Source organism: Ochotona curzoniae, unplaced genomic scaffold, assembly GCF_017591425.1.
Source record: "Ochotona curzoniae isolate NIBS_2020 unplaced genomic scaffold, NIBS_Ocur_1.0 contig_1014, whole genome shotgun sequence".
Taxonomy (NCBI): domain Eukaryota; kingdom Metazoa; phylum Chordata; class Mammalia; order Lagomorpha; family Ochotonidae; genus Ochotona; species Ochotona curzoniae.
In genome coordinates this window covers 45,267,042-45,282,253 of record NW_024464920.1, presented here as the reverse complement: position 1 = coordinate 45,282,253, position 15,212 = coordinate 45,267,042, and the positions used below count along the sequence as shown (strand labels likewise).

At 54.2% G+C, this 15,212-nt stretch overlaps 1 protein-coding gene across 1 annotated transcript; it reads right to left on the bottom strand.

The window, feature by feature from the left end:
• Positions 1–12,856: 12,856 nt before the first annotated feature.
• Positions 12,857–14,916, bottom strand: LOC121161592 (apolipoprotein L6-like). Its single transcript, XM_040988059.1, has 3 exons — positions 14,869–14,916; positions 13,808–13,863; positions 12,857–13,685 (listed from the first exon to the last, which is right to left on the bottom strand). Exons 1-3 carry the CDS (start codon positions 14,914–14,916, stop codon positions 12,857–12,859), a joined length of 933 nt encoding a protein of 310 aa, XP_040843993.1.
• Between the last annotated feature and the right edge of the window lie 296 nt (positions 14,917–15,212).

Sequence of the window (15,212 nt, the reverse complement as noted above, 5' to 3'; positions counted from 1 at the left end):
GTAAATGTGTGTTTTTTTATTTTGTCATGCTCTTGAACATGTTTGGCTGTTTGTACTATACACCATTGAAACTTGATTCTCTGTGTCGTGCAGCACTATCTATTTTTGGAAAATGTTCACGTCGAAAAGCCTCCCCCAACCCTCTGCCTGCCCCGTGCACGTCCCCCATGCTTGCTGTGCTGACCAATGGGTGGCAGCCATCGGGAGCTGGACGGGAAACAGGCCCTTCCCAAGCAGGCTCTGGGTGTCCTGAGCCAGCGGCTGCCCCTCGGTCGAGTGAACATGGTCCAGTCCCTGGCAGCTCTCTTTGGAAATAGGCTTACACACCAGACTGGGTTCCGGCCTGCTCTCAGACTGCCCACTCCCAAGCACCAAGCATGAGGTGCCCAGGGCCCAAGCGAGCACTGAAGCCTTGAGCGGCCGTGTTCTTGTCCACGTTACCACAGCTGTAGCCAGGTACAGTTTACTCAGGAAAACGGTAGATCAATTCAGCCATGGTAGTACTGGTTGGCAGGGGTCGGTAACAGACAAGCACTCGGCAGCCCAGACACAGGCCTTGCCTCTCCGGGAGCTGGCCAGCCTGGGGCCACGGTCTCGCCCCATCTCTGGTGGCTATAACCCCATGACTGGCAACCGAGGGCTCCGTTCATCCCGGCAAGCAAAATGGGAACAGGGGTTCCCTCCTTGCCCCTCACCCCTGAGCCCCACACTAACTCCCCAGGGGGGTACACTGCAAGTTTTTGGAGTTTTAAGAAAATTTTTTTCCTTTGGTTTGTTTTTTTCTGGGGCCTGCTAAGTACTTTACGCCAGACCCGCAGCCCCACAAGCCTTGCAGCCACATCTTTGCCCGCATGTCTGTTCACAGTATTGTGTGTGCGTGCTTGTGGGGCAGCCCCCCAGGCTGCATAACCTATCGAGTGATGAAGTGATCCTCTTTCTCCCCTAAGAGACATGAGTTGTTTTTCTTGTGTTATGATTCTGCTTGTGGAGCACGCCAGGGGCTCACATGTAAGCTCAGGCTGCGTGGCCAGGAGAGCGCTGGGGTGCCTCCCACCCCCGATGGGCCAGCCCAGCCGGTGCCCAGAGCTTTCCAGTCCACGTCTTGGCAAGGCTCAAAATGCCACAGAACCTCTCCTCGGTCTCCCCACCCCCAAACTCCCTGGCAGGGACTGGCCCCTCCCATTGCCATGGCAGACAGGTACCGTGGGGCAGCGGGCCACCCTGTGGGATGCTTGTACAATTGACAGCCTTCCCTGCTGCCCTTCCTGCTGCCCCCAGAATCACTCACTTCCTAGGACACCCGAGCTGCTTGCCCAGGGTCCTGTTTCCCTGCTAAGCCCCGAGGAGCACCCCGGGGCTCTGGTGACAGCCCCAACCGCCCTCCCCTCTCGGTAAGATCATATTGTATAGTAGCCGTCAGACCGTACAGTATTCATTGGGTTACTCCTATTATTATCAAGTAGCTGGAATTGTGAAGGTCGGAGTAGTTAGACGTTAGCTTTTATTCCTTATTTTTTTGTATTACTCTCCATGTGTATAAATTATTGATCATGTTGCTGGCTTTTATAAACTCTAAGCAGAGGAGGGGCACTTGCCCAGCCTTTGCAAATGGTAATGAAGCACTGTTTTTAAATAAAAGAGAGAAACACCTGTGCGGCCTCTGCCTGTGTCAGTGTTGGTCCTCTGATTGCTGTTATTCCACAAAACAACAGTGGCTTCCCATGAGAAAAGGAGTGGCCAGGTACCTGCCCCTCTCCCTGCGTGTCACACTTGCTGCCCCTGGGCCCCTTGTGTTGTCCTGGACTGGGGGTTGTGGGTCCTGCCTGACCCTTCTCTCCGTAGCCCTCTGCCTCCCTTCTCTTTGGCCTGGGAGGTCCCTGTGCCCTATTTCAGGGAGAATGTGCAGGCTGGCATGCAGGTGCCCCCTTGGTGGGATCTGACTCCCCAGTTGAGTCAGCTGCTACTTTCTCTCCTGCTCTAGTGGAGGAGGCCCCTTCCCACCCCAGGCAAAGCTCGTGCCCATGTCCTGCAGGTGCACCTGCCCTTGCAGCTTCTCACCTGGCTAAGCGCTTTCCTTCTCTGGGATCCTTGGCACTTCAACACACGCAGGTCTTTCTGCACATTTCTGAGTGTTTTTTGCTTGTTTGTTTTATTTTGGTTTCATGATCTCAATTCCTGTTCAGCTTTGGAGTAAGTTCTTGCCCGCCAGCTACAGTCCCTGGCCCTGTGCCCTGCTGCTGCCTGGCCTCCACCCACAGGACCCAGGGCAGCCTTTGGCAATGACCTCAGATGGGTGCCACCCGAGCCCCTGCCTGACCGCAGGGCTTTTTCAAGAACCTTTAGTTGTGCAAGCTGCCGTGGTCCCATCAGGCCTTGTCTCCCTGCTTCAAGTTTCTATGGCTATACCCCGCTGCACGAGGCTCTCCAGCCAGCATGGTGAATCCAGCCCCATGTGTAGCTGCTCAAATCTCCAGGGGCTCGCCAGTTCCCAGCAATTCGATATCTTCCTGACTGGGTATCTTCCACTGCTCTGGGACACAAACAGCTGCAAGTCAGGGACCACGTGCCGTTTATTCCTCTGTTCCCTGTGCCTGGTGCATAGTCACATTCCACAAACCGTGATCCCTTCTTCCAGTGTCCAGCCCCACCTCTGCCCTCATCGCCACCCCTGCCGATAACAGTGGGTGCTCGCACTGTTGACAGCCTGCACAGCTCTGAGGGGCCAGCATTCCTCCTGGGTCTCTTGCTCCCCATATTGCAAGGTACACTGAACCTCAAAGCCTTACCTGCTCTTTGCCCAGGCCAGTTCTGTGCCAAGTCGTTGGCCTCCAAGTCAGAGAGCAACCTGCTACAAAATAGGTGGAGTTCCAAAACTCGGTGTTTCTTGTCTGCAACGCAGACCTGCACTAGGTGTCTATCGCCTGCTGGGCCATGAGCAGCAAAATTCCTTTGCCGGGCCCTGTCTTCTGTCCTCCACCACTATCCTTGAAGTAGCAGCAGGTTAATTACTTCTAAAAGGGAAATCAAGTCCCATCCTTGAGAGATTTGTTATTCCCATGTTAGAAAAGGAGGAAACTGAAAGTCACACAGATAGGAGGGTGGAACCAGACCCCAGTGCAAGCAAAATGACTCCCACGAGTGCCTTTACCCTGGGAGGCAGCCCTGCTCGGCCTCAGTGCCACACGTGGTCTCGGGCTGCCACCCTGCTTCCTCTACCTCCCTGAAGTCTTCCCAGACCTTGGTGTTCCCTTGGAGCCTGCCGTCTGAAAATGCCACTCGCTCTTGACTGCCATTTCTGTCCACATGATTTTCAAATTCCTGGCTAGAATCCCCCACCTCCAGCTCCTCAAATTCCCTGTGCTTGAGCAAAGTCATCTTCCTGTTGTGTCCCAGTCTTAGTCTGTGTGGGTTGCTGTCATACAATGCTGTGACAGTAACCCAGGGCACTGGTGCTTGCTCCTCTGGGTCTGAGGTGGGATGGCTCAACATCAAGGTGATGGCGGTGGCAGTAGCAGCCTCAGTGTGTCAGGAGGGCCCACTTGCTGGTTCCCCTGCTACTTCTTGCACAGGCCTCTGGGACCTGTCATGAGGGTACTCGCCCTGAGAGCTCTGCCCTCTGCCCTGCAAACACCCCACCTCCTAATGCCCTTTTGGGGATGAGTATGTCAGCAAGGAGAGGGTGGGGACACGTATCTCAACCACAGTTCCCTAGGGCAGTAAAATGAAGGGCACTTGGCATTAACTGCTAGAACCTTAAGTAGAGGACAGAGCTCGCAGGTGCCAGCCAGTTCTCTGTCAATTCTCACTGCCTAGCTACCACCTCCGCACCAAGTTCCTGGGTCTCAGAAACAACCCCGACCCTGCCCACACCTCCCCTGTGTCCTCTGGCCCCTGGCAGCCTCAGCAGCCAGGACGTGAAGTTGGGGAGCCCCTCATCTCCATCTGCATTCTTCTTGCCAAGCTCAGGCCTCGAATCCCCTGGGGTCCGGTGCTCAGGCTCTGCCCGTATCCTGCTTCCCAGAAATGCTGACAAGGCCCCCTCCCACGTCACTGTCCATCCCAGGTCCCCGTATATGTCCCTCCCTGGCACTCGCTTCTTGGAGTGTATGCTATTGCTCAAATCTGCCTGAGGGCGCTCTGCTCTCCATCCACCAGTCCTGGCCTCCCCAAAGCCCTGGTGTGGGGGAGTGTTCGCTGAAACGTTGAGAAAAGAACAGGTGGCCCGCACTGTCCCGCCACCTGAGCACTGGTTCTGTTCAGGGCCTGGCTGCTCTGCTTCCCATCCAGCAACCTGCCAATGTGCTGTAGGGGCAGCAGAGGGTGGTGGAGCTCCAAGCTCCTGGCTACTGTCTGGACCAGACCTAGCCACTGGGGCCGTGTGGAGAGTGAATCAGTGGATAGCAGTGCACACACACACTCTGCCTTTTAAATAACTAAATCTTCAAGCAGAATATCCATACGTTGTCCTTCTGTCCCCCAAAATTTCCTCACAACCTTTAGATGCTCCTGTCCTCCATCCCCGATGGTCTCCCACCAGCACAGCACCCACCCCTCCACACACACACCTGTACTCTGGGTCTGGGCCACTTGCTCTTCGTCTATATTGTGTGTGATGATCCTGGCACCTGTGCCCCCTCCCTGCTTACCAGTGCTCCTCACCTGCAGGGCCCAGCTTGGCTGTGGCCCCTTCCCCTCCCCACTCTTATTCCTCCTCTGTCCACCCATGTCCCCATTCCTCAGACCTCATGCTCGTCACTGCCACCTGGCTCACGGGGCGAGAAGACGCTGGCCTCCAAACTGCCCCGAAGAAGCCCCAGGCACATCTTGTCTTTATACTGCTTAGCGACTATAGTTTTGTTGACATAAACCCCTTCTGCTTACTGGTCTTGACAGGCATTGATGACAGTATGTTTCCTCTGGTTCAAGTTCAGCCCAGACTTGCAGCATGGGTTTATCACATGACCCTCCTTGGTAGCCCTTTTTGCATCTTATGGAAACACAGCCTGGAGAACATGGGCTTTCTATCAGGGGAGTTGTGGCCATGTGTCCCCCTAATTTCCACCTACCTGGCTGGGAGCTCCTGGTTAAGGACTTGGATGAGTCCCCACTCCCTACCCCCACCTTCCTAACCCATTCCTGGGGTACCTGTACCAACTTCGCCCTCAGACCATGAGAAGGCACAGACTCCAATACCCACCCCGGGGAGCAGCAGGACCTGCTGCAGAGCTGCGCCTGTCCCCAGGGGTTGTGTGACGCAGGCAGGATGGCTGGGCAGACCTCTGGAGACCCAGGTCGGAGGTGTGGCTCTCAGCCTCAGGCTTCCATGTCTCTGCTGCCTCCACAAGCCATGCCCAGGCTGGCACCTACCCCTGAATGCTGCCCGTGGTGGTGCTGGTGATGACACCAGCCAAAGCCTGTGGGCTGGGAAGCTTGACTGAGCCAGATGTCTGCAGTTACACCCTTGTTTATTTTATCCCCATGCTTTTTACACCTTCCATTTGCAAATCTATACCTCTGTGTGTTGGAGAGAGCTGGCCATATACTGGGCAGCCTCTCTCTTGGCCTGCAACTTCATATTTCCCAACAGAATCTCGGATCTTCCCCACCCCTCAACCCACACCTGGCTGCTCTGTCTGACCCATGACCCAAGCTAAGCCCTTGCTGTCCCTGGCCCTTCTCTTCTGTCTCACGCCACGTGACTGGTGTGAACAGATACTGTGTGCTCACAGGAGAGTCTGGTCACGGGAAACCACTCCTTACCCTGCTAACTGGGCTGCATGCTGCATGCTGCAGCCCAGCTCCTTGTCATGGGGGTCAGTGGCATGCAAGCTGAAGTGGCTCTGCCTTTCCGCTCTCTGCTTGAACTCCTCCGTGTGCCCTTCTCATCCAGGGCATGCATTCCCGTCCTCTCCTGCACCTTCTGGGTTCCAGTGCTTTTCTGGCCTATCACATGATGTCCCCAAGGCCCCACCTGCAGATAGTAGGTGCTTCTCTTCTGGTCCCGTTGTCTGGAAGCTCCTGCCCCCTGGCCCTAGCTCCCCTGCCTCCCTCGTTCTCCTTTGCACCTGTGCTCCCATGGGAGCCTCCCCTAAAGACCGTGCCTCAAGAACAAAGTCCTGTGCTGCAAAGCATAGTCGGGAGAGTTGTTTGACCTGCACTGCTTTTGATCTTTTGAAGAGGTGCTTGACATTCTCTAGGAGCTAGCTGGCTGCCGTGTTTCTCACATGCATCTGGATATGTTCTCTATTGCACAGCTGTCAGCAGCTGAGGAGGCCTAGTCCTGATACTTGTACTCCAAGGTAGGAGCATATAGCTTATGATTTTCTCTGAGGCCTGGGTTTGAGTCCAGTGGTACACTTGGAGAGTCCCCCAGGAACCTCTCCTGGGTAGTCCTCAGATTTGACCCTTGTGTGGATCAGTTGGTGCAGGATCAGGTTCACCAGCCACCACACATACAGGTGGATGCAGCTGCCTGGGCAGTTCCCTCCTCAACCCCATCTCTCACACAAGCCGATGCGTGCTGTGGCCTAGCCCAGCCCAGCCTGCCACAGGCCCTGCACTCACACACACCAGCAGGTGCTATGGCCTAGTTAGCTTGGTTTCTCAAATGGCTCTGTGCTGTGGCATCAACCCTGGCAACTTGCTGTTGCCGTGGGGATACGAAACTCTATCACCTTTGTGGCAAGGCAGTGTGCTTTAATCCTTTACTTAACTATTTGTACCAGCATTCAGTGCTGAAATTTCAGACTTTAGTGAGATCCTTGTAATTTTCAAATTCTTGTTTATGTAGGGAAAGTAGTCTATTAGGTGAATAAATTTATTTACATTGAAGGATCTTTGCAGTGCATGAAGATCTCCATTGATCTTGGCAGATTCTCAGTCTTTATGCTCTAGATATGTATTTGCTAGCATTCTATGCAGCAGATTCAGCTTTGAGTCATAAATGAGAATGAGCTATAATTTTCTTCCCTTGAGCCCTAGATATGTCATTAGTGTTGTAGTTGCTGCTTAGAATATACTCAACAATGCTGTGTGCTTTTCTTGTTTTGTTTTTACTTCTGGGACAATTTAGATGGCATGAAAATTGCTTGTTTGTTGAAAGCTTGAAAGAACTTTCTGTGGACCCAGGAATTTGCAAATACCCTCATGTCTGCCACATTTTTGGTGGGAAGCTTTTGATTTTTAAAAAAAAAAAGTTATTATGTGGCTCTCTCCCCCATACTTGCCTTAGGGAAACTGTTTACATGAAAATATTTCAGTGAGAAGCTAAGACTTCTGGGTGAGGAAAGAACAAAGCCAGGTTACGGGAAACTGGCCTGGAAAGGGAGCCAGGATATCAACATGGAAATCAACAAGGAGAGAGAGACAGAGGGCACTTGCGTTAGCTGATTCCTTCTCCAAGTGGCTCCAAGGGTCAGGGCTGGACCAGGAACTCCATCCGAGTCTCCCATATGGGTGCAGGGGCCTAAGCCCTCGAGCCATCTTCTGCAGCTTTCGCAGGCACGTTAGTTCGAGGCTGCAGCAGAAGTGCAGCAGTTGGACTGGAACCCGTGGTCTGATGCAGGATACTGGCCTCTCCAGCAGCAGCAGCTTAGCGTGTGGCACCACATCGCTGGCCCCAGGGCCCACCATGGATTCAGTCAAAGATTCCACTGGACTGCAAAAGCATCCAGGAAGGAGGATCTACCAGCCTGGGGATTGATCTGGGCTCAGACACCGAGCTCTGAGGGGCCCTTATTTCTGTACCCTGGCCTTGGTCAGTAATAGCTTTTGGAGACCACTGGAGCGAATGCTCCTAACTCCAGGTACTAAGATTTGCAGGCTGCAAGGTGTGTTGATGCCCCTGGCCCAGCCTGTGGTGATGCATCGGCTTAAGTTTATCTAGGGAGCAGGGCCAAGCAGGTGGGAGGGTCAAAACTTCAGAGGATGCAGGGCTAAACACAACGCACACCCACACTCAAACCACTGGCAGCCTAGGAGACAACACCAGCACCACCAGTGGACGCAGGACACCAGTCCTGGACACACCGCTAAACCAGAGCCTCCTGGGACGCTGGCTTGGCAAGCAGGACGGAGTTGCCACCATTGTGCCCTATGCCAATTCTAGATGGATCTTGGGACTCCAGTGGGGTGTGCATCTGTTTGGCACATCCTGCAGCAATAGAGACTGCAGCAAGTGTTTGCTGTGCAGAGGACCAAGCTTCAAAGCCAGAACACCTCTAGACTGAGGGCAGGTGACAATGAGGACAACGAGGTGGCAGTGGGCAACGAGGACAAGTGGCCAGCACATCAAACCCTATGCCCTGTCCCCCCACACCGTTGGCACATGCGCAGGCTGTCTGTCTCTCCTTCTTGAATAAGCAAAGTCACAGAAACAGAACTGTATAGACTGTTCTTATCCCACATATAAACTATGATCGCATTCCTTTCGGAAGAGGAGCCACACACGTCAGTTCCTGCGTCCAGCTCCAGCCAGCCTGCGCTGGCAATGCAGAGCAGGTCACGCAGCCTCCTTCTGGGTCCCAGGTGCCTGGCTGAGCTTGTAGTTCAAGTGCAGTGCGGGGGGAGGGAGCAGTGGGACGTTAACGGCAGCTCCTCGCCCACCGCCCCACCCGCCCCCAGTCTCTCCTCCCTTCTGCGGTGTGAATACGCGGAGCCATCGTGGAGAGCGCTGTGCTTCCGCTTAAGACCGGAACCCCTTCCAGGTCTCCCACACAGGTACAGGGTCCCCAAGGTTTTAGGCCATCTTCTACTGCTTTCCCAGGCCACAAGCAGGCAGCTGGATGGGAAGTGGAGTGCCAGGACACGAACCAATGCCCTTATGGGATTCCAGTGCTTGCAAGATAAGGATTTAGCCACTGACTCATTGCACCAGACCCATGAATTTCCTTTTAATAGTGTGTTTTACTGAATTCCAAATGTTGAAAATATTATTTTAAAATGTGATCAATTACAATGTTTATGAAGATTATTCACAGAACTGTTTCAACTGTATCTCCCGTACCTTCTTTGAAGCCCATAGTGTGTTCTGACTTACATCTCATCTCAGTTTGTGCGAGCCACACACCGGTGCTCACTAGCTGTCCAGCTGGTGTCGCCACATTGGACACCACAGGTCTACATGATATTGCTTTAGGGGAGAGGTGGACTCGTTCTCCCCTGATTTTGGTCTGGGTTGATCCTGAGACCAGAACATCCTTCTTGAAGTGGTTCCAGCACAATGACCCGCTAGGATCTCCTAAGCCCTAACCCAGCCCCCGCCCGCAGTAGCAACAAGGGCTTGGCTGGGTGAACATATTTTGGAGAGCTAGGAGCATGTGCCCAGACCTATTGGGGCTGTCCCCACCACATCCTATCTCAGTGAGAACCCAGGGTTCTGAAGCCATTTGGCTTCCAAAGGTCGCCTTCCCCAGCAGGAAAACTTCACTATTCCGCGGGAACAATCCTCTTCCCTGTTAAGTGACCCAGAGAACACACAGTACAGAGACGCCTGGAGTCAGGGTAGACGCTCGCGCAGAAGGGTCTGCAAGCAAAGCATTACAGGCAGCATGAGCTTTAGAGGCGTGCTCCTTCGGGTTGTCAGACGACATGGCTTCGTATTTCTCCCACGGCCACACAGCAAGGGGGCAGCACAGTGAGAGGGCTGACCGTGAATGACCACGCGCTGTCTTCCCGTGGCAACTCACAGAGCTGGCAGCTGTTCTCAGACAACTTGGAGCCCTGGGTGACAATGTCCGGACTCAGAGAGCTCTCCCGGGTCTGACAAGCTCAGGGCAGGGAGGGACTTTGGGCATCATGGTGATTTAGGTAGATGTTCTGCGCTGGCGGCCTCTGGAAAGGTGGCAACCCGGGCAGTCCATTGTGAGAGCCACTGTCAGCCGCGGAACCCTTTGCCCACAGCCTCTCAGCCTTAGGTTCTAGCTTAGCCAATCTCAGCAGCTTCCTCTTCGCTTCTGTATCCCCGCCCGTGGATCAGTCACCCTTTAGCTGGGTTCTTCTTGTTCCATGCTACCACGATTGATTCAAAAGGAGTGGGGCAGTCCTTGGGCCAAGTTCACCTGGAGTCCATTGCTGAAAACAATGGTGTCACCTCGCAGCTGGGAGCTGGGCCAGCTTCACCCTGCTGGGGGTTGCACAGTACAGGCAAAGGCGTACAAAGCTGAGAAGGGAGGACAGACAGCACAGCAGTGTAACAGACCGAGTTCCCCCTTAGAGACGGCCAGTAGAGCAAACACCGTCTGCACAGTTCGATAAGGAAACTTGGTTTGCCATAGAATGGGCTCAAACTGAGGAAGCTTCCAGAGCTAGGAAGCCTGGCCAAGGCCGACGGAGCTGTTGTTTCAGCTCTGGTTCCGCATCATTACTTGAAGTTTAAATCCCTACTGAGGCGCGACAGTTGTCACCTCCCGCTAACGGGCTGGAAGCCCCCAATCAGGCCTTCCCTGCCTATTTTGAACTGTGCCAATGTGTCAAGCAGTGTTTGTTTATGAACAAAACTGGTCTGTAACTGCAAATGACCACAGTGCCATGGCACTCCCTAATATGCATAGAGGTTTTTTTTATTGTGGAGGAATTTCCAGTAGAATGAAGGTACATGTTTTCATCTTTGATTATACAAACAGGCTTCATCCAAGCAGTGCAGACCCAGCCTAGAAGACCAAGTGTCCTGCAAGTAGAGAATTAACAGTATCTTCAGGAAATGACATTGAAACCGACACATTTCCCTGGCCCAGGGAGTCACATGATTGGCAGGTCATTTCTGATAGTTAAAATGTGAAGGGAAGAAGCATTTGCTGTGGTTACAGCCAGAACCTATTATTTGTATATCCTATTGTGTGTGTTTCTTTTATTTGAAAGGTGGAGAGAGTGTGTGAGATGAACCGCGCTCTCCCTTCTGCTGGCTCACTCCGCCAATGCCTGGTAGAGCCTGGGTGGCACCAGGTCAAAGCCGGAGCCCGGAACTCAGTGCAGGTCTCCGAGGTGGGTGGTAGAGACTCAAGCACTTGAGCCATTGGCTGTGTCGCAGTGGTGACAGCAGAGGATGGAGAACCAGCAGATACTGTGCAAGGCTCGGACGGGGCCTTAGAGTGCTCATGGAGGTGCAGCTCCAATTCACTTTCTTCTCTAAAATCCGGCCAAGTGGGTGACATTGTTTTGTTCGGCAAGCTCCAGATCCAGGCCAGCACTTACTGTCAGGGCGGAAGGGCACAGAGAAGCAACCAGAAGGTGAGTGCAGAGAGAGGACTCAAATGGCCTTGCCCAGGTTGGCAGGGGGAGGAGAAAGGGAGTCTGGCCTTCCTCTCCCTTGTCTGGCTCTGGGTATGGAGGCGGGCAGATGGGAAGCAATTGTGCAGGTGGTCTGACATAGGGCTGTGTGCACACGGGCAGGTGACAGGGACGAGCTGCGGGCAGGTTGACCTTGGTAAGCCTCAGCAGGGGGTGGGGGTGGGTGGAGGGCTGCCAGGACCCTCTTAGATGGACGGTTCCATCCCAGGTTCCAGGAACCTCCTTGAGCCTGCCACCTGATACATTTCCAGCACCTGCTCTGCTGGCCTGGCTGGTCCCCACCCAGGGTCCCTCAGGGCTCAGCTTGCCTTTGTCTGGGCCTTCCCATGCATGCTGACGCCGGGTCTCCGCTGCTTCCTTCTTAGATGAGTTCAGAGGTCTTCTTTTTTGTACAAGTTTCTATACATATATACATAAAAGAAAATACATTGCAGTGACTATGTGCTAGATAGTACGTAGTAAATCTGTGAACCACACACACAAATCTGGACCTCCATCAGAGGAAGTTTGCAGGTGCAGTCTGGCGGGGAGATGAAGGCCCCAGCCGGCCGGGGGCGGGGCTTCCAGGGCACCTTCAGTTTCCCCGGGCCAGAGTGGTCTCTGCGTCCCCACCCAGCAAACTCTGCGTCCAAGTCCTCTCCGTCAGTATGACAGCACTGACAGCGGGGCCTCTGGGACGTCACAGGCCGCAGGGGCGGAACCTACATCCAAGATACAGGTCCTGGAGCTTGTGTGTTCCCTGAGAGGATGCAGGGTGCAGAACGGAGCTGCTGGTTTGGCACTGCAAACCACGCCAGCGGCCAGCAGGGGGAGCAGGCCCTTCTGTGACTTACCTGTCACAGCGCCCAACTGATGAGCGAGTGACAGCAGCGCTGCGCCCTTTCCTTAACCCCCCTGGATGGCTGCAACAGTGTGCCTTGGACTGGGCCTTAAACACGTGCTTTCTCCCAGCCTGGCACGCCCGGCTAAGGTGCTGCCCCACCTGATTCCTGAGAAGGGCGTTTTCTCTTGTCTTCTCACTGTGACCCCACACAAACTTTCTGGGGTGGGCAGGAAGCTGTTCTCACTTCCTGCCCCTCCTGTAAGGGCACTGGGGTCTCTCCAGATCTTGGTACCACCCATGAGCTCATTCGACCCTAATTACCTGCCCCCACGAACCCCTCCCTTCTCCAAATGTGCTCGCCTTGGGGCTCAGGGCTTCAGTCTCTGACCTCGCCCAGGGGACACTGCGCAGGCCGGAACTCTCCCACCAGTTCTGGGTCCTTTTCTTGATTGGTGGGCCTTAAGGTGCCTCCAGAGGGATCAGAAAGCATCATCTGTTCTTCCTCGTCTCCCAAGGTGAACCCAAGGTCTTTCTCGTCTCGACAGGTGCCTCGTCTCTCAAGTGAACCTGCTGCTGTCTGAGCTGTAGGGCCACTACCCACCCAGGTCCCCAGAGATGTATCTGCAAGTTTCACGTGTGTGCACACACTCATCCATGTGCATATGAACACATGTGTACAATGCGTGCATACACACGCTCCTTTCACCCCTTCTGGTAAATCATGACCCACTTGACACCTCCCCACTCTCACTCCGGCCTCACCTGTTGTAACCTCTGGTGGCGCTGGCTGAAATTCATCAGTCTCCTCTCCAGCCTCGATGCCAGGGTCCTCAGCTCTTTCGCCAGTTCTGTCCCATCTCCCTCACCCTCCAGTTGCTTCCTGTTCTTCAAGAGTGAATCCACATCACAGTAAAGGTTAAAGATGGCCATGGCCCCTCCCATGAGAGTCTTTCTGGACATTGCCAGCGTTGTGTCCTTAAAGACCTTCTCTACCTGCCTGCTCGTTAGGGATGAGACTTGGCCGTTGGTCAGGAGTTTCTTGGCAGCCTTGGCCAAGTGTGGGTTTTCTTTGGCCCTCTGAAAAGCTTGGATGTCCTTCTTCATAGCCAAGGCAGCATTTCCACACTTACTGGCAATCTCACCAGCCCCTGCCAGGTAGGAGAATTCTGGGGCCTTCAGGTGACCAGTGGGCAGCAAGCTGCTGGCAAGGGTATGGGCTCGTTTATTCTTAAAATGTTCCCGCATGCTGGTCACAATGCTGGTGACCCCTGCTACTGTGCCCAGCCCCTGGCTAGCTACTGAGAGTGCCAGGCTTCCACCTGCTGTTACCGGAGCAAGGACAAATCCCAGGATACTCATGGCCCCAGAGATGACAGCTACAGAGTTGGCCACCACGCCGATCTTGTTGACTGTTTTGTGGGTGGCGTCAAGGTCATTGGCAATGGCATGGAGAATCATAATTTTATCTTCTTCAGCTCGTTTCCACCTGGGAAACTCTTTCAAAAACTTCATCTCATCAGCGAACTTAGCAGCAAAGTCAGCAGCGAACTCATCATCGTCCAGTGTGTCCTTGTCCCTGTTGAGGAGTGTGATGGAGACGGACCTTCAGCTCCCAGTACACCAGGTGCCCGTGGCCTTGCGACCTGCTTGCCATTCCCAACCTTGAACAGTCCACCTGTACCACCCTGAGAAAAGTACCCCAGAAAGTCCCCAAACTCCAGGTTGGGAGCCCCGGGACCAAAGGAGGAAGAGATCTGGAATGGGAAGAAGAGTATAGGGTCGTTGGGGGAGAGCTGGAGGGAGGAGGGGACATGTTGGATAAGACACCCTGCAGGGGTCGGACCTTGCTACCAGGGTGTTGGGCACTGAAAACATCAAGGTAAGTAATTCCATATTCTCCTCCGTCCCTGGTCAGCTTGGCTTGAGCCCTCAGACAGAAGAGACCCAGTCCTACCCAAAAGGAAGCCTGAGACAAAGGGACCCAGCCCCCAGCCCCTGACATGTCAGGAGGGCCGAGGATACCCTTGACTCAATGCATTGAGGCCCAAGGACCAGTTAGGGAGCAGAAGGAACCGTGCTCACGAGGCTGCAAGTCCCTCAGGATTTGAAGCGCAAAACGAGTGCGATGAAAGCAAGGTCAAGGGAGGCCTCACACTGTCCTCGTCTTCGTGTCCTGAGATGCGTGGGGACAGAGAGACAGTTGCGGGGCAAGCAGCTCCAGAGATCAACCATGCCACCAGGAGCTGACAATGCCACCAACAACTGTGATGGCAGCCAGTGTGGCGCTTGTTGTCCAGGGTGGCTGGCAACTAACGGAAGCGTGGCTGCAAGTGTTTCTCCCTTTTTAAAATGATTGGCTTAATTGCCATTCTCCAGATGCCAACAACGGGCAGGGCTGGATCAGGACCGAAGCCTAAAGCCCTGAATCCAATCTGGGTTTCCCAAGCAAGTGGCAGGGATCCTAGTACTCGAGCCATCGTCTGCCGCCTTTCAGGGTGGGCATTGGCAGGAAGCTGGACAGGGAGCAGGGGCCAGATATGCTAAGGTGGGGCTTAAGCATCAGGGTGTGTCTTAATCCCTGGGCCACACCCTCGTGATTAAACCAATCATCTCAATTGCAAGCATCTCTGTCTTGGTGCATCCCATGTTAGGCAGCCAATCGAGTCCTATGGGATTCTACACATACAGTTCCTGTCCTGCACTCCACAAACACGTACTACTCTTGTTGGGATGAGTTTGGGTGCCCTCCCCCTCCGTACCTCACAGGCCTGTGTGTCCGAGATGGGGTCCTCGGTGCAGGGACTCATGTTAACGGCTGGAGGGTTGAAGGTACGGGCGGTGGAAGGTAGGTCCAGCGGGAGGTCCTTCAGTCACTGGGGGCATGGCCCTAGGAGGTGGATCTCCAGATGGCTGGACCCACTGTTGTCTTTCTGTCCCTGACTTTGCACACCACACTCCGCCCATATCAGACCCAAGTGGATGCCCCATATTGGACTGAGAACCTCCAAAACCATGAGCCACAATAAGCTGCCGTCCCTTGGGAGTTACCCAGCTGTGGTAGGAGCTGCTGTGCCTAGAAGCTGCCAAGCTCTGACTACACGCT